Here is a 21,928-nt window from a genome sequence, read left to right as displayed (position 1 = left end):
ATCTTAAGCTGAGTCCATTTTAGAGCCAGAACTTCAGGCTGGAGGGCCAGGGTCCTGTAGAGTGAACCCCTGTCACAAGGGTGAGCTTGTGTCCCTTCAGTCGATCCTGGACCCAGCTCCTCCCAGGCCCCTGGGTCCAAGGTGGGGGGATCCGGCCCTGCAAGAGGAGCCTGGGCCCCATTAGCTCCCAGGTCCTCCTCAGGCCTTTATGACACTGGTCGTTTTTATCTGTTAGTGATGTTGGCAAAGAAAGCCCCCTGCACTGTGTAAACTGCTTTGGGATGTATAATTTAAGTGTAAATTATCCAGTTCGTTTCAGGCCTTGTTTACTGTTATTATTACTATTCCCTCTTGCCGGTTTGTTTGGAGGGCTTTCAACAGAGGGGTTGGAGGGGGAGAAGCACTTTTAAAACACTTCCAGCCTCACCGACCCGCCCTAGAGACCATGACCTTGAATGTGGTTGGGGTCCTCAGGCTTGGGGAACAGTTTGAAGAGCATGTTGACCATCTCCTGACCCCCCCGCCCCCCCAGAACCTGGGCCTGAGGCTGAGCAGAGACAGGGCTTCCTCTGTGGTCCCTGGTGCTGGCCTCCCACTTGTGGCGCCCTGGGTTTGCATTTAGGCATTCAGCAACTCAGGGGGCACTGATGTGGGCCAAGCGGGTCCTGAGCATGGCCTCAGAGAAACAGATCGAAGATGCCACTTTCCTGGAGAGCATCCCAGTCCCCAGGCTCCCCAGGTGAAACAGCAAGGTGAGCAGAGGGAGGAGAGGGGAGACCCATTCCCCAAGGCCTGGGCTGGCCCTGCTCTCCCTGCAGAGACGAAGAAGCCTGGCTGGCAGGGGAAGGGGGGCTGAACTCAGCCTGAGCAGCTGGGCGGCGCTCCGGGTCCTGTATTTTTATCAGTTTTCTTCCTGTTAGATTCTTAGAGTTTCAAAATGTTCACGGGATCCCAGAGGTGTGGAAGCGGTTCTCTCCTGCACAGGCCTCGCGGACTCAGCCTGGCAGCCCTGCCGTCGGGATTCTTTCTAGTTAAACAGAAACACTGGCCCCCAATTCCACTTTTCTTTCCTGATCCTGCCCCACTTGGGTCCCACTTGTATGTGTCTCCCTTTCTGGTACGAGTTGTCTCTCGCTTCGATTTAGCTGTAGAATCTCTGTCCCTAACCCCTCTCCCCCCCCCCGCCTGGGTTTGACAAAATGCCAGCTACCCCAGCTGGCCTGGACTCCACAGTAGCCCCCACCATACTTTCACCCTTAAATGGGCAGAAGCACAGACACACACGCACACACACATGTGCACACACATGTGCACACTCACAGCCCCTCTGACTGCTGGGTGAAGCAGGATAGGGTCTGTCCAGAGGCTCAGGACTGGGACTTGCCATCTTCAAAGGGGGCCCTAGGCCCGTCCAGGAGCCATCTCCTTCCAGCCTGGGCTCTGGCTGGTGGCACTTTTTGCCCTTGTCAAGGGGCCCAGGGGCCCAGATTTGCAGTTTCCTCTCTCCAGGGCACCTGGCCTTGGATCTCTTCTTCCCAGGGTCCATGGGCTCAGCACCCCACCCCACTCCACCCACTGTGCTCATCCCCCAGACCCCAGCTCAGCCTTCTGTGGGAGGTGAGTCTGCACAGAGAACAGGGACAGTGGCTGCTTTCTGGGCTCTTCCTGAGCTGCAGACAAGCCTGTCATCTGAGGCCTTCTCTGTTCCCACAGCCCTCCCACCTGCCCCAGTGTAGGAAACAATGTGGAGAGAAGGGGGGCGGGGGTCGAGTCCACCCCACTTTCTGGGTTAGTGCTAGATCTGTGTTCAGGGTAACAAGCCTGGGCGCCCTGTGGGGTCCCTTGGCTGTCCCTGCTCACAGGCTAAGTTCCAGGCCGCTGCATATCGTGCCAATGTTTTTGTTTTCTTTAAACAACATACATAAAAACTAGACTGGTTCTGTGCATATATGGCTGAGTGTCGTGCTGTGAACTGCAGTGTTTTGACGCCGTGACTGGCTTTGTTTGGGTCTCTTTTTTCTGTGACAGTAATCGCAGTGCATTTCTGTTGTTCTCTGACCTGACGTGCTCTCTGATCTCCCAGGCCTTTCTTGACTCAATTCTACCCAGGCCCACTGGGAGCTGACCCCACCACCAGCTTTCCCCAGGATCCAACCCAGCCAGGGGGGTTTCCATCCCATCCCAATGACTGGAGCCTTTGTGGTTCCAAGAGAGGAAGAAACTAATGTCGGGGACCTGGGGAAACTTTCAGACTTGCCCTGGTCCAAACCTCGCAGCCTGGACCCAGGCGTGCCTACAGCTTAGCTTTCCCAGAGCCCTCAGGACCAAGCCCCCCGCAGGCCTGCCTGCTGCTGTTGGGGTCTCCACAGTGCTCCAGAGGCGCTCGGCAGGGTTCCGACTTCTTCATTCTTCTGCCAGCTTTGAACTTCATAACTCCAGCACCTACTGTACATGTAACGAAAAAATACCATGTATGACAGTGAAAACCTTTGTACATAGCTCCATGTACATATTTATATACACACACATTCCTATGATAAGTGTATAAAGCATGACATCTCTGGCATTCCAAGTTTGTGGTTTTTTTTAAAATCCTGGAAACATGGCTTTGGAAACCTTTTCTTCCTTTCCCTTTTTTCTATGTAATAAACATTCATGTGACCTTTTTGGTGGCTTCTCAAATCTGTGTACTCTCATTTTCCCAACTGGACAGATCTCTGACTGCTTCCCAAACGCCTCCCTCCCTCTGTCTCGGCAGCATTTGCTGTCGGTGTCCCTTCCATTATGAAGGCCGCCCTTGCCCAAGGTGGGCCTTCCCTTCATTCAGACCTTCTTATGCACAGCCCTCTTCTGGGAGGCTTGTGCAAGTTACCCCCCCCCCCCCCCCCCAAGGGCCATATCTTTGGTAATCTGATCCCTTTGCAACTGGAAATTTGCACAGACTGGGTTTCTTAAGAGTTAAGTCTACAGATGAAAGTCGTGTCCTTGTGTTGATTGCTCGAGGGGTTGAAAAGGCAAATGTGTGCGATGTACACATTCCTCCAAGTCTCCTGCATAAATAAGAAGCTGGGGAAGAGTGACAGCCCGGTGCCCGCCCACTTCTGGGCCTCTGGGAGTCACAGCTTTGCAGCGCTCCCTGTGGCCCGAGTGTCCTTGTGATAAACCTGAGACCTGCATGGCCCCTGGTGAACGCCTTCTCCACCCACCAGTGCTGAGTTCAGGCCCCCAGAAGGCACTGGCTCCGTGGACAGTTATTAGGCAGGAGCCTGCAGCTGTGTCTCAAGTCTGAGCAGTGGATATTTATATTTTCACCCGAAATAGCTACATTAAAAAAACAAAAAAACCCAAAATCAGCTCTAGAAAGCAAAGAAAGTTTTAAAACTTGGAATGTCGCTGGTGGGGGGAAATAAACCCTTTCCAAACACTTAGAAGGTGTCCCCATCTCACTGTTGGCTTCTGGGGAACTTGAAACACATCCAGAATCTTTTGAAGGGGTTGAAGCGGTCAGGTACGGGTTTTCTTACAAAGAAATCAGTGTTGTTGCTTTGGGCCTCCTGTCCCCCTGCACGGCCGTGTCCCCAGAGTCTGCACCTGCTCTGTCCCTCTCTGAGTGGAATGCGGCCCTCCTCCTGTCCCCATCACATGCTCCCTGGCTCCCCAGGCCCAGCTCCAGTCCACCAGGGTGACACAAGACCTGCTCCAGGGGCCAGCTCCTCCCCCTACTCCATGTGATTCTGGGGGCGCCTGCCAATCATATATCCTCCCCTCCGAGCCAGACCAACAGCAGGGCCCTCTGATGGGTTCCTCCCTGAGATCTTTCTAAGTGGAGTTACGGGCCCGGAGGCTACCTAGGACCAAGGATCCCACCTCATGGAGACATGAGGATGGAGTGAGACACGGGCACACAGAAAGCAGAGATGAGAGGGAGGGGTGGTGGCGCTCCCATCGTCCCCAAGGCCACTGCTGGCCTTGCCCGTGCCCCAGTGTAAGTGCACAAGCCATCTGTGCGTCTCCCTCCATCCCTCTCTTCTTTTCCATAAACTTGTGCAAGACGAGCTTCTCTCACTAATAAGAAAAAATCCCAGTGAAATATTTGCTCCCAAAGCCTCCTCTGACTTTTTCTATATTCATTGCTTGTCCCCCCAAGAATAGTCACCATCTACTGAGTTTCTGCAACGTCCCAGACACAGACCAGATCTTTATACACACACAGTGTGCACGCCAGGCCTGGGCACACGTGTAATTGTTTTCCACGTGACAAGGGATGGATTTGGCACTTACGTGTGACAAGTTTTTATTCCTTCCAGCTCTGTCCTTCCTTCCGCCTTCCCATTCTACCTGACCTCTCCTGTCTCAAAGGATATTGGACAATGATTTCAATGAAAACTCTTAGAGTATAAACAGTTCCAGAAAAGGTTAATATACATTCACCCTTTCTTTTTCCATCAACTGGATTGTTAAGTGCAGAAGCCCCAGGTGAGGCAGAGCCTTCGGGGGCACTTGGTGAGGCACCTTGCTGGGACTTAGCTGGTTCGTGAGGGGCCAGTTAAGGGAAATGGAGCCTGAAGTCTCAGTACCTACCTTTAGGTCTCTCCTTTCCGAGGCCTCATGAAAACCGAACCCGAGGTTGGCGTTCCTAAGTCCCTGGGAATTCTCCGATTCTCAGCTCTCAGCCAGGGTCCTGCTGTCCAGCCTGCAAAGTTCTCCACAGAGCAAGGCCTACGGCTCAGGTCGCTTCACAGAGGAAACCTGGTTTCTCAGACACGAAACTCTCCCCCAAACAGCGCCACCTCCTATCACATATTTTCCTCACGCCACCCCCGGCTCTGTTCCAGGCAGATGGAAAGGTGCAATTAGAAGCAGCAAGTTGCCAACTGATATGAGGTGCACCTGCACATAGGCCCCCTCTCCCCACCTCCCACCTTCTACCTAAAATGGAAAATATTTTATGCAGAATCCTCTCTGTACCTAGTAGAGAGGCAGACTTTGTTTCCACTGGCTTCCTGCCTATCTGGAGGGTTGGCTACTTAGCCATGCAAATGAGCACAAACCAACAGGCCCAGGAGCTCCAAGAGTTTCATTTGGACCCGAAAGAAGCTAGACAGCAAGAGAGCAAACATTTGGAAGAAGATGAACAGCCAAGTCTCAGAAAGGGGTGGTGACGCTTTGGTGGCCTGACAAGGATTCCCAAAATGACTTGCAATTTCAGCGAAAGCATTTCACTTACAGGCCTTTAAAAAAATTTGATCTGAGAGAGAGAGACAGAAGGGAGAAACCTCGATTTGTTGTTCCACTCATTGATGCTTCACTGGTTGAGTCTTGTAGGTGCCCTGACTAGGGATTGAACCCACAACCTTGGCGTATATTGGGACGACGCTCTAACCAGCTGAGCTTCCTGGCCAGGGCCTAGGCTTTGTTCTTTATTGTGAGACCCAGGAGGCATTGTTCAGTGTGGCCACACAGCAGCCTGGAGTCCTGGGGCTCCAGGAAAGTCCTGGGGGGCAAGTCTGGGAACATGGCAGGGGTGGGAGATGCTGTGTGTGACAAGGTCCATGGTGTAAGGAAAAAGTGACTGCAGATCGCTGGCCTCAACTGCTTCCTTGGCCTGGAGGGCCCAGCCTTCGGAAGATTTCCCAGGGCAGAGAGCCGGGAATCAGTCTGGCCTGCCCATGGAAGTGGACTTTAATCACATCTATAAAATACCTTCGCAGAAACACCAGGTTGACACTTAGAGGTGACCATGACCCTTGGTTTCTGCAAATAACAACAGCGTTTAAGGATTAATAAGACGACACACGTATAACACCTTCTAGAGCTGATACAGACCAAAGGATGAATGGTGATGACACACAGGAAAGAAATGTAGAAAGAATTACTCCCAGACACTAACAATGGCTGTGGGTGACTTTTCTTTTCATGTTCCAGGCTTTGAAAATTTATATTTGAGGTCCATTAATTTTTCAGTTAGGTTTTTTGAGGAATGATTCACATACGGTAAAACTCACCCTTTGGATACAGCTTGTCAAACACATGCCCCTGTAGACCAGTGACCACAGTTGACGACAGGGACGATTTCCTTCAGACCAAAGAGTTTCCTGGCCACCCCTCTGTATCCAAACCACACGACGGGTGATCCTTGGGGATGTAAGACCGGTTCCAAATTTGAAAAGTAATCAGTGCAATTCATCATATCAACAGGTTGTCAGGCCAAAGATGTAGGAAGGCTGGGACAAGTCACAAAAGGAAGGAAACTCTCTCTTCCCCTGGGCATTCCTGGGGGACAGGAGAGGAAGCTCGCCGAGCAGTGGGGTTTCCAGGCCTAAAGGTAAATGAACATGGGACCCAGCTTTCTTCTTTCTGGAACCTTGTAATGCACACGACCGTCCAGAAGGGGGCACCTCCTCTACGGGGTCCCCTCTCTTGATTTCTCTCCAGCACGTGTCCTCTGAAAGCATGACTAAAACTGGGCATTTTTTCCCACTGAAATAAAACAGGGCTGCTGGCGACAGCGAAACTGTCTCAGGCTGATACTGTAGGCCCATGATTTGCAGAAGCTATTTTAAAAATAACCCAAATAGATGTTGCCACATTGAAAACCACGGAGATTAGCGCTGCACCCCACCCCCTCACCTCCACACCCCAAAACTGCTTTACCCATTCACAAGTCTGGAAGGTTCAGGACGGAAGGCTGAGCTGGAAACAGTCCGTGATGTTAGCAACAGGGGCACCATTATGGACTGAATGTTGGGGTTCCCCACACCCAAATCCGCATGTTGAGGCCCTAACCCCTAATGTGATGGTGTTTTTGGAGATGGGGCCCGTGAGGAACTGATAAAGGTTAACTGAGGTCACAATGATGGGGCCCTAACTGGATAGGGCTGGTGCCCTTAGAAGAGAAAGAGACCAGAGTGTTCTCTCCCCCCCCTTCCCCCCCATACACACATGAGAAGGAGGCATCTGCAAGCCAGGAAGAGGGTCTTGCCAGAAATCAAACCCTGCCAGGGCTTGATCTTGACCTTCCAGCCTCCAGAACTTCAAGAACGACATTTCTGTTGTTTAAGCCACGGGCCTGTGGCCGCCCAAGCCGACTGAGACCGGTACCTACTCAGGGGAGCACTTCCCTTTTTTATATTATTGTTGGTAACATTATATCAAACTATTCTGTTGTTTAAAAAAGACACAAACCTGCAAGCCCTCACATCTTGCTAAGTGTGAGATTCCTCTTCTCACTCGGCATTTGCCATTCCCTTCCTCTGTTGAATTTGTCACCTCAGGACTGTGCAAGGGATGCACTAAATGCCAGGAGCAGGCCACAGCTGTTACCGTAAAGGGAGAAACGACACGCACGCTGTTCCTGGGTGTTTGCGAGAACCAGAGTGTGCTTTCTGGTTTTCTGTGGAAGGGCATGTGAGCAGGCCGAGAGCTGGCAAGTGAACTTGGGTCTGCAGCCTGTTGGGGGGGCGGGTTGAGAGAGAGGCGATAGCAAATCTGGGTGATTGTGTATCACAGGGCGCAGAGGGAACACAGGGCTGCGTGGGCTGCACTTCCCCGCAGGGTCACACAGAGCCTGGAACAAACAGTGCCAGTGTCAGAGAACTCCTGATCAGGGTCCCCACCCCCACCCTGACACCCCAGGCTGTCTGCTGGTCTTGGGGCCAGAGCCAAGGCCTGGGCTTTGCAGCTCAGCCCCCACCCCCAGGGACCTGGGCCAAGATTACAAGTCCTGTGCCCTCCACATGCTCCTCGGGGCAGGAGGAAGACAGAATAGGTTTAGAAAGAAACCAGGCAATTTCTGGACCTGAATCCTCGCTTCCCACTTATTACTCAGGTCAAGGTGTTTGATCTTTTAAAACCTCAGTTTCCCCATCTGGAAAGCGGAGACGACGCAGCCTTATCGAGTTGATGTGGGGATAAAAGGAGGCTACAGGTGTGAGGCCCCCAAAGGCTGCAAGGGCTCCCCACCCTGGGGGATGGAGGAATCACATCTTTGTGGATGTTCAGTGCCCCTGAGCTACTATGTAAAGGTTTTGTGGACGAGGTAGAGAAAAGACTGGCTTTGAAGAGTATTTTAATATTTTTTAAAAAATTGACTTCAGAGAGGGAGAGGGAGAGGGAGAGATAGAAACGTCAATGATGAGAATCATGGATCAGCTGCCTCTTGCACGCCCCCTACTGAGGATCGAGTCCGCAACCCTGGCATGTGTCCTGGCCTGGTCCATGGGTCGACACTCAACCACTGAGCCACACCGGCCAGTCTGACGCGTGTTTTAAAATCCTTTGCAGGTTAAAATGTTATCCATTCTGACCCCATTCCCCGGGGGGGGGGGGGGGGCAGGAAGAAGTCATCATAGCCCCAACTTAATCCTCCAGCTTCCAGAGTCCCCCCCAACCCCTCACTCCTGAGCCAATTCTCCAGGGCTCGGGGTAGAAGGACCACACTGCAGACGGCACTGTGGTCTCCAGGGCCTTTATTTGGGAAGGTACAGAGCGTCTGCAGTCTGTCTGACAGGCACTGTGTGGGGGTTTGTAACAGTTCAGTTTTCTCCACGGTGTCAAGGGGAGAGGGGTGCAGAGGGCAGGAGAACCCTCTGGGGAGTCCTCTCCTCCACAAAAAAGGCACTGGCTCGGGGTGAACACTCTGCTCCTTCCCAAGAAGGGGCCTGGGTTATGTACACACAAGGGTTGATCGATGGATGCAGAGAAACTCAAAGCTAAATACAGCTCACGGAGGAAAGAGTCCATGGGGGGGGGGGGCATCACCAAGGCTGCGTCCAGGCCCTTTCCACCAAGCAGGGAAGGGAGTTCAGAAGGAAGGCATAGCTTTAGAGGAGAAACAGAATCCAGCCTCTCAGTCTTAGTGTTTTGTGCAATTAAAAAAAACCCAACAAAATAAATATAACTTAAAAACTTCTTACATGACACTAAAGGCAAATCTGGGACAAGCAGTTGAGAAACCTTCCTCGAAGGCTAAGCAATTCTGAACACCAAGAATGCAGGGGTGGAGGGGCAAGGACAGGGCAGGAAGGGCCCCTACCCTCCTGGCACCTGCATGGCCAGGACCCTAGGAGTCCCTGCCTGGACTGGGGCTGGGTGGGGAAGGCCTTTCAGACAGCCTGGGCAGGGGCTCTGGAAAATCCCATTCCAGGATCCATACAAGGGGGTGGGAGGTCAAAGGGAAAAAAGGGTTGAGAGAATATGTGTGGAAGAAGGGAACTAGCACAGTAAATACAAAACCCGAACCCCTAAGTAATAGAATAACCCTAAAAAGATGCCACTTTATGCCACTTTCATGTATAAATGTAACCCAAAGCAAAGAATTGCCAGTAGGAGACCCCTGGGTCTCCTTTAATAAACAAATCATTTGCTAATAGCACATCGTTTGCAAACAACTGGTGCCTGCTTAAAGTGCTTGTTTTTTCTCTTAAGTAGGTGAGGCTGGTCCCATGTAATTTTTGTTCATAGCATTAATTTGCTTTAACAAACTTTTTTCATAGACAGGGGGAAAAGTAACTTTTGGCCAGCCCACAGTTGTAGAACCTTGTCGTCTAAATTAGTGATGTCCCTTCCCCCAGGGAGCTGCACGCGGACCACCAGGGTCCCTCTAACCCACAAGTGAAGACAGCTGGGTGCCGCCTGCCTTCTAGGACCACGTGCTGTCACAAGGCCTCTCGCGCTCCGCAGGGGCGGGGGTGTGACCTTTAGCAAGTCAGCCCACACAGGAGTTCACTGTTTTGAACAAGAGCCAGGAAGTTGAAAAGTGATTTCCTTTTTTAAAATCTGAACTTATACATACTCGTGTCCCACCCTCCGCCCCCATCAACTGTCACTAACCCAGCATGAAAGGGGAAACGTGTCACGTGGGCGAAATGACAGTTCCCCCAGAGACCCTGAGGTGACAGGGGGTGGCCCAGGAAGCCCTCCCTCTGGATTTGGTCCCTCCAGGTACACACTCTTGGGCACACACTGTCTCCACTGTGTCCCTGAAGCAGCTGCCTGTGGAGCAACTGGCCCCAGTGCCTGATGGCCTGGTCCCCAACTCTCCTCCGACAACAAAGGGGGACACCTAGGGGCACAGTTCTAAATGGCCATAGCCAGAATTCTCTTTAAAAATCATGGAAATTTCACATTCTTCTCAATAATAATAATAATTACTTGCTTTACAATTAGAATAAGGCTCACAATTGGGTCCCCATGAATCTTCAAGCAACCTAGAGACTCTAGAAAGAGATGCCTGGAACACCCTGGCATCCATCATGTGCCCTGGAAGCTGCCCACGCCACACTGGAAAACACGGGTCTGAGGCCTTCAGGCCATAAGACTTATTTCAGGGGAGAAAATAACTTATGCCAGTAAGCCAGCTTCCTCCCTGCCCAGGGCTGGCTAAAGCCCTGCCTGTAACTGCTGGGGACTCCAGACCTCATAAAAGAACCCTTGGTGTGCAGGCAAGGCCACCAAGTGTCACCAGGGAGGTGGGAGGCGTGAGGGCGTGTGAGAGGAGTGTCCTATGTAGATTCTGTCTTTCTTCCCCTGGGGGCTGCGTGTGCCCTGGCCCACTCCCACACAGCCCCAGGCCTTGTCACAGCAAGGCCAAGGTGGAGAGTGAGAGGCATAAGTGACTCTGGGGTGGGCTGCAGCTCTGGGAGCTCAGGTTTGCAGAGTCCCTCAATCCATGGGCGATAATCACCGATGGAAGAACACAGCTCCTGCCTGCGCCCAACTGCAGAGGCCAACATCAGAGAACACAGCCAGGTCGGCTCCGGCCTTCTCCTGGCGCCTGGGTCTGGCCCAGAGCTGGAGGATTTCAATACCAGGCTGTAAAGGGCCTATAAAGGCCACCACACATCCCAGGCCCCCTGGGCTGCTAATCAGAGGGCGCTTTACTCAGGCCCAACATGTTGTTCCCAGCGATTTTGTGCCCCAACCACAGGAAAGCCTGGCACCAGGAGCCTGCTGAAATGTGGGCTCTCACAGCCCCTGCCAGGGGGGGAAAAGGAAGGGCAGTGCACTAACAGAACTGACCACCAGGGGGCAGCAGGTCCCCACAGGAGCCCACCCAGAGGTTGGGGGCTGGACCCCAGGGCCACCCCAGCCTCCATCCGGATCTAAACCCAACTGACCTTCCCTGCAGGCAGCGGAGCCTGGCTTGGGCATTGCTCTTCTAGAAGGAGATCCTATTTACAGAGAGAAGTGGAAGCCCCAGTGCCAAAGCCCTTCAATTAGGGAAATAACGAAAATCTCGTCTCCTCTTCTACAAAGTGTCCTGTAGTGCAGTTTGGGAGGGTCAGTTCTGGGGCTCGCACCCAGGCAGCAGTGAAAGAAAAAGTTTAGAAGAAGGAAAGGGGGAGGAAAGAGGCCGGGGGCGCGGTGAGGCGGGCATGGGGCGGCCTCAGGCTAGAGGGTCCCCTGGGCCTGGGCACATTTCCGTCAGGATGTCGATGAGGTTGTTCAGGCCCGAGAGGTAGCCATCCTCCCGGTTCCCTTCCTGCCACGGGATGTCGTGCTTCAGGGTCTGGCCCTCGGGCAGGGGTGTGGTCTTCCCAAAGTCGATCATCCACACCTTGGCCTGTTCCTTCTTGTCGTGGATGAAGAGGAGAGAGCTGCCGATGACCTGCAGAGGAGCAGGGAGGTGAGGAAGGGACCACCAGAGCCCCCACCCTGCCCTTCACACTACAACCTGGCTCCTGAGGGGACCGGGGCCCATCACTGACTCTCTCTCATCATTGATGTTTCTCTCTCTCTCTCCCTCCCCCTTCGTCTTTCTGAAATCAATAAAAACATTAAAAACACAGCAAAAAACCTGAGGCCTGAATGAAATGGGGAGAGGTCACTCAGGTGAGGCCCAGAGCCTGCAACTCTGGCCCCCATTCTCACCAGGGCAGCAGAGCCCCCAGAGAGTGGCCATGACAGGGGCAGAGGACAGTAGATTCCAGAACAGCAATAACCCTTCTGTGTGGGCAGTGGCAGGAAGTCTCAATGGCAGATTGCTGTCCCTTGTCGACCCAGCTCCAGCCTGCGCACTATCCCTATCTCAGACCACAGCTAAACCTTGGGGTCTCGCCCTTCCCCTCCTAGAACCTCGACTCCCCATCATGTGAAAGGGAGGGTACCAAGGATGCCACACTCTGCACCGGGGGTGGGGGTGGGGTGGAGGGGATGGAGGAAAGGACCCTCCAAATACACACACAACCGCCCTAGGAGGGCAGGCAGGGAGGCCTGGATTGCCCCCCAACCCAGCAGGACAACCCCTTGCAAACACCCCTTGGACTTTTGGAGCAAGTTGACCTGTTAGGGAGGGAGATGTGCTCACAACTCAGGTGGCGGGCGCGAAGGTCATGGCCAACTACGTGGAGCACAGATCTTTGTCCACGATGGCAATAGCCGAATACCTACCTCATGGCCCTTGAAGAAGGGAGAAACTTCGAGGGTGGCCCGGATGTCCTTCAGCCGGTCCCGGTAGGCGATCTGGGAATAGAAAGATGACCAGATTTTTAATTAATTAATTAATTTACTATGTTTTTGTTGATTTCAGACAGAGGAAGGGAGAGGGAGAGAGAAACATCAATGATGAGAGTCACTGACGGGCTGCCTCCTGCACGCCCCCTACTGGGGATCAAGCCTGCAACCTGGGCATGTGCCCTGACCGGGAATCGAATCGTGATCTCTTGGATCATAGGTCGATGCTCAACCACTGAGCAACACCAGCCGGGCAAGATGACCAGATTTTTAAACACTTGGGACTGGGGGTGTGTGGATTTTAAACCTCATCTGGCCTATCAGAGTCGCTGAATGTCAGGGGGAGGGATCTTACACCCCGAGGATGTAAGGGCAGCTGGGCTCCTGCTCCCATGCTTTCTCCCATCTGCACTGCTCGTGAGCAGGAGGGGCTGGGAGGGACGGTTCCCGAGCACAGTGCCGCCTCCAGGAGCTTCTCACACAGGGTTAAGTTTATTCTAGAATGCAGTGTAGAGGCACGCAGCATCCTAGGAGCCCGGTTGCCACGGTGCCTTCCTGAATACAAACTGCAGTGCCCTGACTTTAGAAAGGACAGAGTAAGCGGACAGCCACAAATATCTCTGCCAGGGGCCTCTACACAGAGCCCTCCAAACCCGGGTTGACTGCGCTGGCCCTGGGGGTGCCTCGCCTCCCCTGGGGACTGCTGGGGAAGCCCGGCACACACAGGCACACACAGTCCCTCGGTGCCCATCTGTAGCAGGGCCAGCCTGGATCTCAGCACCAAGAATAAACCCCTCTCATGGGGCACAGGAAGCACGCGTTCTGAGCAGGCTCTGCTGAGCTGGTGGCCCAGCACCCAGAGGCTCAGGCTCGGGAAGAGTCGGGTGCATGCCCCATGACTGAAGCCTCGGCGCTTGCCAGGGGTCAAGGGAAGTCTCCCCAGTGGAAATGGAAGGGAGGGAGAGTCCCCAGTTCCAGCAAGTGCTGAGTGTCCTTGCAGAAAAGGTGTCTGACCCTCCCCTCGCTGCTCGGAAGCCCTGGTAGCCGGTTTGGGAGAAGGTGCCTCTCTCGGTGCCCACGTCCCTGGTATGCCTGGGTTTCTGACTGTCACATGGTGCCCTGCCCCTGGGGTACAGTAAGGTGTGACACATGCTACTTCCACTGGGAGGGTCGGGGTCCTGGTCCCGGTGGTCAGAGCATCTATCCAGCCCGCCTGCTGCTGCACTGGCAAAGGAAGTCACTGTGTCATGAACTTGGGCCACCCACACCTCCAGGCTCAGCGATGCTGGCAGGTTCTTCCCAGGAAGGGTAGTGTGACTCCTCCCCAGGCACACTTCCCTCGCTCGGCCTCACAGTCTGGGAGGATCGGGGGTGCAGGGACCAGCAGGCTGCCAGCCCATCTGGGCGAATCCCAGCTCCACCCTGTCCTAGCTGTGTGTCCCGGACCTGTCAGTTTCCTCATCTGTGGAATGGGAACAAGAATGTCCCCCACTCCAGAGGCTGCTGTGAGGACTGGTTGAGCACTTGGCACAGCACTTGGCAGGCAGCGGGTGCTAAGGAAACCCAGCAATGGAAAGGATTGCTCTTAAGGGGAGGGAAAAGGCTTTGGGGAGCTGTGAGGCTGCCAGCTAAGGGAAAGAGTGAGTGCTCGCCGAGGCTCCCCATGTACCCGCAGAAGGGGGCTGCCAACCACACCACCTTCCTCTTCCACCTTCCAAGCCCAAGTTTGGGGCCAGGGTTTTGTGTGGGCTCTGTGGCCACTGCTGCTGTGGCCTGGCTCGGTCTGGGGCTGGGTAGCACTCTCCAGAGTGGGCACAGCCATCCTGCCCGAGCCCGCACTGCCGGCTCCCTCTCAGGGGCTCCCCTGACTCACCAGGATGTTCCGGTTTCCTTTAGTGAATTCTTTGAAGGCCTCGATGACCTGCTCCCGCGTTTTGGTCTTCTTGAAGTCCCGGTTCACGGAGCCATCTTCTTTCTGAGGAGAATCCACGAGGGGTCAGCACAGGGCCCAGGGGTCTGAGAAGGCCACTCCTCGCACAGGCCCAAGGCCCTGGCGGCGAGGTGTTCAGGATGGGTAATGGGGCAGCACAGCACAGGGCACCCTGTCCTGGACCCTGGGAGGATGGCCCCAGCGCCCCAGCCAGAGTGAAGAGTGTCAGGAAAGTCTCCAAGGTGTGAGGGCCACTTGGGCCAAGAATGTAGGGGTGAGGCTGGGGGGGGGCTGCCCCTCCTGCATGTGAGCGGCAGGGGCTGAAGGAGATGGACAGGTCTTGGCTTCCTTTAGGGGCCTGGCCCTGGAACCTGAATGCCAGGAGGTCGCTGCTATCCAGAGGGGGCCAAGAAATAATACTGCCAGCCCACCTCCGCTCTCTGGTCTCCCCAGCACTTCAGATGGCTCCATTTTCTTAGCCCACGCTACGTCTGTTCCAGGCTGTTCCAGGGCAACACATGGAGCTTACTTCCTCCAGAAGGAAATCAGCTCTTCGGGACAAAGAGTGAGAAAGGGCGGCTCCTGCAGGAGCCCCACACTTGGGCCTGGGTACCACCAGGCTGGGGCTGGTAGAAGCCCTGTGGCTGCCTCTGAAAAAGGAGGCAGGGCCCTGGCCCTGGGGTGGATGTGGGGTGGATGCGGGGTGGGCTTCGCATCTCGGCTGAACCTTTCTCCCACAGGGTCTCTGCGGGGCATTTCCTGGGCCAAGGGGAGTGGACTGCTGGTGAAGACAGTGCCTGCTCTCAGAGCCGGTGGCCCTCACCCAAGAAGACCGGCTGCTGGCTGTCCCCGCAGCCAGACAAGGGACAGAGACCAGAGCACCCAGCTTGGGAGGGAGAAGGGAAGGGAAAGGTGGATTGTTTCAAGCAGATAAAGCAAAATGACCATGAAGAGGAGGAGCGTGTAGTTTGCATCCAGTCTGAGGATTGCATGTAAAAAAAGAGAGAAGCTGGTTTTGGAAGACAGGCAGGGAGCAATTGGCTTTCTCAGCCCAGAGCTCGCAGAGCAGCTGTCCCGGGGGGAAGGCGAACACTTTCCCAGGCTCGCCACCACCAGCAGTGAGGCACCACCGCCAACGGCAGAACCTCACACCTAAATGCCATCTGAATGAGGCTGCGGGGTCGGCCCTGGCGTCAGCTTGCCCGAGCAGGGCTCCCGGCTGCCCAGCCCTGGCTCTGCAGGGGAACAGCTGAGGGCCAAGAATGAGTAACAGGCAACAGAAAGCCAAGAACGGTGCAGGGGCCACCATCCGCTCTGGAGGGGTGACTGCCTGAGACCCCGAAGGGCCCTGTGCCTCACAGCCCCGCTCCTTGGGGTGACCGAGCTGGCCTTCAAATCTCACAGCAAGGGAGATGGCACAGGGGGAGCATTCTTAGACCCTTCTGGGGAGACTGACGAGGGAAGAATAGAGAATGGGGCAGCCCTGAACTCGGGGGGCTTCGGTGCAGCCTCACCAGAGCTATTTAGGGACATGGGGGAGCAGCGCCGGTCCTGCCTGAGCAGAACAAGGGTCACAGCTTGGATGTCAAAGGCAGCCAGTGTGCTCCCTCCCTGGCCTGCATCTCACTGTCATCCCCAGTTTTCGGGCCATGGGCCATCAGAATGGGCCAGCTCCCCTCACTGGCATCCTACGACCTGGCCCCTGGGTGGGTTCTCTGTGCCCAGGATGGCCTGGGCTAAGGGTAGAGTCCTTAGCAGGGGGCTGGCTACTGGCAGAACTAGAAGCCACACCTGCTCCAAGGCCCCAGGCCCCTGCATGGCCATCTCACCTGCCCCCAGACTGAGGAATAGGACAATTTTTCCAAATGTCTGTCCCTGGCTGCCCACACTGTGGGCCTGTGTGGAGAAGAAGCTTATGGCCTCTGCAAAGTCCACCCTGAGGCAGGTGCTGGTGGAGCACAAGCCCCCATCCCTTCTCTACCTGGGAGCTGGGCGGCGGCCCAGGTAATTCAGGGGGCACCTGGCTGGCCTTACCTTGATGCCTTCAATCCTGAACCCGAGGGTGGCCGTGGAGCTGATGGTCTCCCTCCACTGCATGTACCGCGGCTTGGTCACCGCCCGCTGGGCTTTCTCCTCCTCGGTGGGGGCCTCAGGGTCCACCTCGATCATCTTCTGGTACATGTCCTTCCGGAGGCTGGGCTTCTTCCGGGCCTTGGTGAGCTCCTCTTCCAGGTAGGTCCTGCGTGGGAGGGGAGGCCAGGTGAGGGCCACTGGCTAGACCGGCCCACCTAGCCAACCTGCCTCCTGCTCTATGGCAGGGATGCCCCCGGCTCGTCCTGCCCCATGGACACCAGGGCTCAGCCCAGCCCTCGTCTCCTCACACCTGAGCCCCCAGTCTGAAAAGCCAGGGAAAAGGTGTCCAACTGAAGGGCCCACTGTCCTGCCCTCCACATGAGCAGGCTGGGCCTGCAGCTGACCTGGGGAGGTCCCCTGGACACTGTCCTGTGGCCGACCTGGCAGGGTCTCCTACTCTGGTGGGTAACAGGAGCAGGGATAGTACAGGATTTCAGTAGCCTAAGGCTGACTCCCTGGCCCTGGCTGCATCCCTCACTCCACTGTGTGTAGCTCTTCACCCACGCAGCCCTTTCCCTGCCCCATTTTAAACTCCCCTCCTCTCCTGCCACACAGCAGGCTTAGCTGCTGCCCATGACCCTTCATGAGACAGAAATGTGAAGCATGACTGCAATAGAGGGAAGTTTTGTCCCCTGGCCCTGTGTGGGTGGGAGCTGCCCACAGGCAGCCTGTTGTAACAACAGGCCGGGTCCCCACTCTCCCCCATCTGTCCCCGGGGCCTCACTCTACACTTCCCCTCACACCTCCAAGCTGCTGGTTTGGGACCCAGAACAGACTGAATGTTAAATACATGCCGCCTTTAAAAGGTGTGTTTTCCGAAACTACTATATCAATTGATATAAGAAAAAACTCAAATCCTTGAGTGTGAACTTGGGCCTGGTCATTTAGGACCTTCTAGGAGGTGGCAATGAACGAAGGAGCACTGTGGGCCCTGGGCTGTGCACTTGCACACACTCATGTCCACGCCCACACGTGTGCTCACACTACTGTGCATGCAAAGCCAGGCCAGGGATGACGCGTCAGGGCAGACACTGGGAGCAGGATGCGTTTGCACGGAGCGTGCGTGCGGATCTGTGCGTGTGCTGTGTGGCAGGGCAAGGGGCTGGCCACCTCCGGGGCTCCTGATGTGCTGCAGGGGCCTGCAGGGTGGTGGGCGGCCACACTTCTGCAAAGAGTTCTCAGTAGCTCCTTAAACAGGAAGCAGGCCTCGATATCAAATCCCTTTTCACGCAGGGCTATTTCTAAAAAGGGCCCCCACAGCTCAATCTGGGCAGAGTTGCTCACCCTCTGGGGGGAGGAAGGGACTGGGCAGAGATGCCCACAAGGTGCACCAGCTGAACAGGACCAGGGGGCCCAGTGGGAGCGACCCACACTGCCCTGCCACCTGCCCTACCCCCAGGGAAGGTCAAACCTCCATCTCATATGGGGGTGGGGGTGGGGGTGAGGGTGAGAGTCAACAGGTGACAACAGAGCCATCTACAGCTTCAAACAGGGCAGAGGTGCTGGGGACAGCGCTGGGCTCCACCCCCAGACCCTGGTCCGCATGCCTGACTTTGAGTGGCAGGTCATATAACACAGACTGACGGGGGCAAATCTCAGGGAACTCCCTAGAATAGTGTGAGCATTATGTCCATGTGGAACCAGGGTCCCAGGACACCTCCAGTTTAGGACACTGTAGGTTCCCACTGTGCTGGAGGCTGGGTTTGCCCACTAGCTCTTCCACCCTTGCTCTGTGACAAGTCTCAACCCCCCATGTCCGGTGACCCTGGGCTCCCACCTCCTCCCTTTGCGAAGCACAGGCCACACTTTGGGGGTGATTGTGGACTTATGGTCTCATGAAAGGCCAAGTGTTCTGGCCAATGCAGTTGGAAAATGTCCCAGTCCCAGCTCGGACACAGGGCCCACTGAGCCCCCTTGGCAAATGCAGGGTGAAGCCCAGGCTGGATCTGCAGGTGGAGGCCTGAGGCAGATGAGGGCTGAGCTGCTTTGGGGTTGTGGGGCCCTGATGGATCCCTGAACCTCTAGTGTCAAAGCTCAGTCCCAGGGAGGCCCTGAGGAGCACCTGGCACAGTGCTCAGGGGCACAGAAGGGCCCATCCTTTGAGGCAGAGAAGGTGGAGCTGGGGGGGGGGGGGCACTGGTTCTGGGGAGACCTACCCCTTCCTCTCCACAGGCTCCTCTCTTACCCCACTTTTGCCTCCAGCTCCTGCTTAAGACTGGTTTAAACGTGTCCCAGCCTCACTGGCCCACTCTGGGTCCCTTCCGAGAGCCCTTGGGTGCAGTGAGGCAGAAACTACAGGAGGCAGGAGGACGGGGCAGCCCTGGGCAGAGGGGATTCCCGTCCCCAGCAGCCTCCCAGGGCACAGACAGGTACTCCAGGCAGCCTTTCAGGACTGACTGGCTACGCGCTCTTCCCACAGGGTGTACTTTATTTGGCCACAGTCTGAGTGAACACCAACCGGATTATTTATATGTTTCCCCTTGAGAGGGTGCATCCTGGTGTACCAAGGGGGGGGGGGGGGGGCGGGCGGAGAGCTTCCTGGGACAGAAATAAGACTCTGGGGGAGAGCAGTGGCCAAGTGGTAGCTGGAGGGACGTTCTGTCTCCTCCCTGTGGACTGGAGCTGGTGAGGGCCCTAGAGGGAGGCAGGTAGGAAGGGACAGTGTAAGAGCAAATAGTGGGACCTGCACCACCCCCCATCGCTGTCCTGGGGTCAATGCCAGGGGAGCATAGCCTCAGCCTGAGGGTCAGAATTTAGGACACAGCTCCCAGGATGGGTGAGGCGAGAAGGAAAAGTGGTGGGCTTAGCCTCCTGGCTCCCCTCTCCCTCCCCACCTCCCCCTCCCTTCCCCCTCTCTTCCCTTGCTCTCTCTCACTCTCTTTCATCTTTCTCAATCTCCTTTTATAAGAAATAAAACTGCTTAAACCATCCAAAGCAAACAAGCTCCTGCTCTGAGCTCTGCTTGGTGAAGCCTGGCTTGCCTGGCAAGGGGCTAGGGAGCCCAGCGTCCAGCCATCCTATCCAGGCACCTGCAGCCAGGTGGCTTTCCCAGGTGAGCCCAGAGCACTGGACATCAGGAGGCTGACAGACCCAGAGGACTTCGCCACCCTTGGCCCAGCAGGGGAGGGAGCCACCTGGTGACTTCGGGGATTGATTAGTCAAAGTTTGGGAGGGGATGAAAAAACCATGCAGTCAAACAGGGCTCAGGGCTGAGGGAGGTGGGGTCTCAGGGCCTCCAGTTCTGCTCGCCTTGCACCCAGTCTCCTCCTGCCCGGTCTCCTTCCCTCCCGGGTCCTTTCCTGCGTATGTCTCTGGGCAGATGTCAGGGTGAGCCTGAGTCTTGGAGTCCCAATGCAGCTCACAGGCCAAGTACCTCTTTTGGCCAATGTGCTTAACCCAGGGCCCTGGAGCACCCTGCACTGAGCTAAGGCCACCTTAGCCCCAGTCTTCGGTGTGGGCCAGTGGTGCACATGGTCAGGGCCACTGCAGCTCCTGGGCTCCCTCCTCCGTTGCCCTCTTACACGGGCACAAGTCTTTTTTGGCAAACTGACATGTTCTACTGACCAGCTCTCTCCCCACTCACCGGCGCCAGGTGGGGTATGAGGGGAATGAGAGAGCCTCTGCTCCAGTCCCCCCTCGAACCTCGCGTAACAGGAAGCCACCATCTCGCTACCTCCAACACCCCCCCCCCCCCGCCCCAACCGGATGGGCAGTTCCCTCTGCCTTCTCCCTGGGGACACTCAGCACCAAGCCAGGCCCCACCAGCTATTGGCTCCTGCCCCACACTAGCTCACGGGAGAAGGAAGGGGCCATCAGGGTCAAAGCCAGGGTCACGGTCCCCTCTGCATGTCATGTGACATGGCTGGGATGGGGATGGGAGCCTGGCAGTCCAACCAGAGCCCCAGGCCTGCCCTTGCACACACAGGGGGTGAGCCAGGGTGCCCAGCCTCTGGAAGCCGGGGATGCTGACCCGCATCTGCCGCATGGCCCAGCGCGGCTCCAGGCAAGCGCTCCGAGGCCTGGCTCACCTCACGCCCATCTTGCAGTCCATCACGCAGGGCGAGTCGAAATCGGCCAGCAGGTCGTCCATCTGGTTGTAGCGCTCCCCGTCCTTCACCACGTCCCCGTGATAGGCCGGCACGTAGGGCTTCAGCACGTCGGCCATGAGCCGGTCGAGGCAGCGCTGCTCGGACTCGCAGTGCTTCTTCAGGATCCGGCCGTTGGCGGCCGCCTTGAAGCTCCCTGCACAGCAAGGTGAGAATGGGCCCTTGGTCCTCCCGCTCTGCCCACTCCCGCCCCCGGACAGCCCTCTCGGTGACAGTGCCTGTGTCCCTCGGGGATGCTTCGGGGCTGGCTAAGCACAGAGCCCAGGTCTCAACTGTAGACTGAGCACTTTAAGAGGAGTGGGTGCAAGTCCTAGTCCCCCCAACTGATTGCAACTCTGAGCTGGTTCCCCATTTGGAGGGACACCAGTGCTCACTGCTGGAGGTCAGCAGGGCTACGTTGAGAGGTCTGTGCCAACACTCATTCTTTCCTCTTTGTATTACTGTTACCACCACCTCCATCATCAATCCTGCTTCTAGGGCAACCAAGGTGTCTCTGGTCTCAGGAGAGACTTGGATAGGACCTGGCTCAGGTCCAGGACAGAGAGACTGACTGAGAATCGAGGTCCCAGACTCCACCCACCTGGCCATGCCCCTTCCGAGCCACACCCTCAGGTGAGCATTCAGGAGGTGTGCCCATCCACGGGCCCTGGGCTGAGCCAATGTGGTTGGGGATATAAAAGAAACGTCAGACCCTGTGCTGGCCTGAAGTGAAGGCCAAGCACATGGGCTGCCACTGAAATGCCCCTGCAGGATGAGGCACACCAAGGGCCCCGGGCCCCACATGTGGACTGGACAGCTCTGGGGCTTTGGCTCCAGGTGTCCCTCCTCCCCTGTCACTGATAAGCAAACTGGAGACCACATGGCTGACCTGGTGCCCTGGCCACCTGCACCCAGCACTCCATCCCTTCTTCCGCCTCTGAGCTCCTTCGGGCAGACACGACACTTTCATTAATGTTGTGACCCCTGATGACGGGACATCTTGGGGGTATATAGTTGATGCTCAATGAAGGAGTTAGTTAGCACTGCCCTGTTGTCTAAGATGACAAATGGCGGGCAAGCCATAAGATCTATGACTTCCATCTGTTTTACTGAGTTAAACTGGAAGGGCTAGAGAAAGAGATGGAAAGAATCAGAGACCGAGGGGAACTGTGTGTTTTGGGGAGGGGATGGCAGCTGTCCGTGTGCATTTTCAAGGCATCGTGAAGGTCACATCTCGAAAGGATGGCTGCAATGGCCACTGCCAATTCTCAGAGAGAACCTGTTTGGATACTTTCACCCCCAGGAGTGTCCAGGGCCAGGCCCCACC

General features: G+C 55.9%; 1 protein-coding gene across 1 annotated transcript in view; it reads right to left on the bottom strand.

Moving 5' to 3' along the window:
- Positions 1-8,451: 8,451 nt before the first annotated feature.
- ITPKB (inositol-trisphosphate 3-kinase B) overlaps positions 8,452-21,928 on the bottom strand; it is an 88,064-nt gene continuing 74,587 nt past the window's right edge. The window contains exons 3-7 of the mRNA XM_016201433.2: positions 20,545-20,758; positions 16,418-16,622; positions 14,327-14,428; positions 12,391-12,462; positions 8,452-11,608 (exon numbers count right to left, since the gene is read on the bottom strand). Of these exons, the coding sequence (XP_016056919.2) occupies positions 11,387-11,608; positions 12,391-12,462; positions 14,327-14,428; positions 16,418-16,622; positions 20,545-20,758 (815 nt within the window). The 3' untranslated portion in view covers positions 8,452-11,386. The remainder of the gene's footprint in view (positions 11,609-12,390; positions 12,463-14,326; positions 14,429-16,417; positions 16,623-20,544; positions 20,759-21,928) is intronic.

The sequence above is a fragment of the Miniopterus natalensis genome, chromosome 21 (assembly GCF_054644295.1).
Source record: "Miniopterus natalensis isolate mMinNat1 chromosome 21, mMinNat1.hap1, whole genome shotgun sequence".
Taxonomy (NCBI): Eukaryota; Metazoa; Chordata; class Mammalia; order Chiroptera; family Miniopteridae; genus Miniopterus; species Miniopterus natalensis.
The sequence above is the reverse complement of the archived record's forward strand: the minus strand, read 5'-3'. Positions and strand labels throughout refer to the sequence as shown.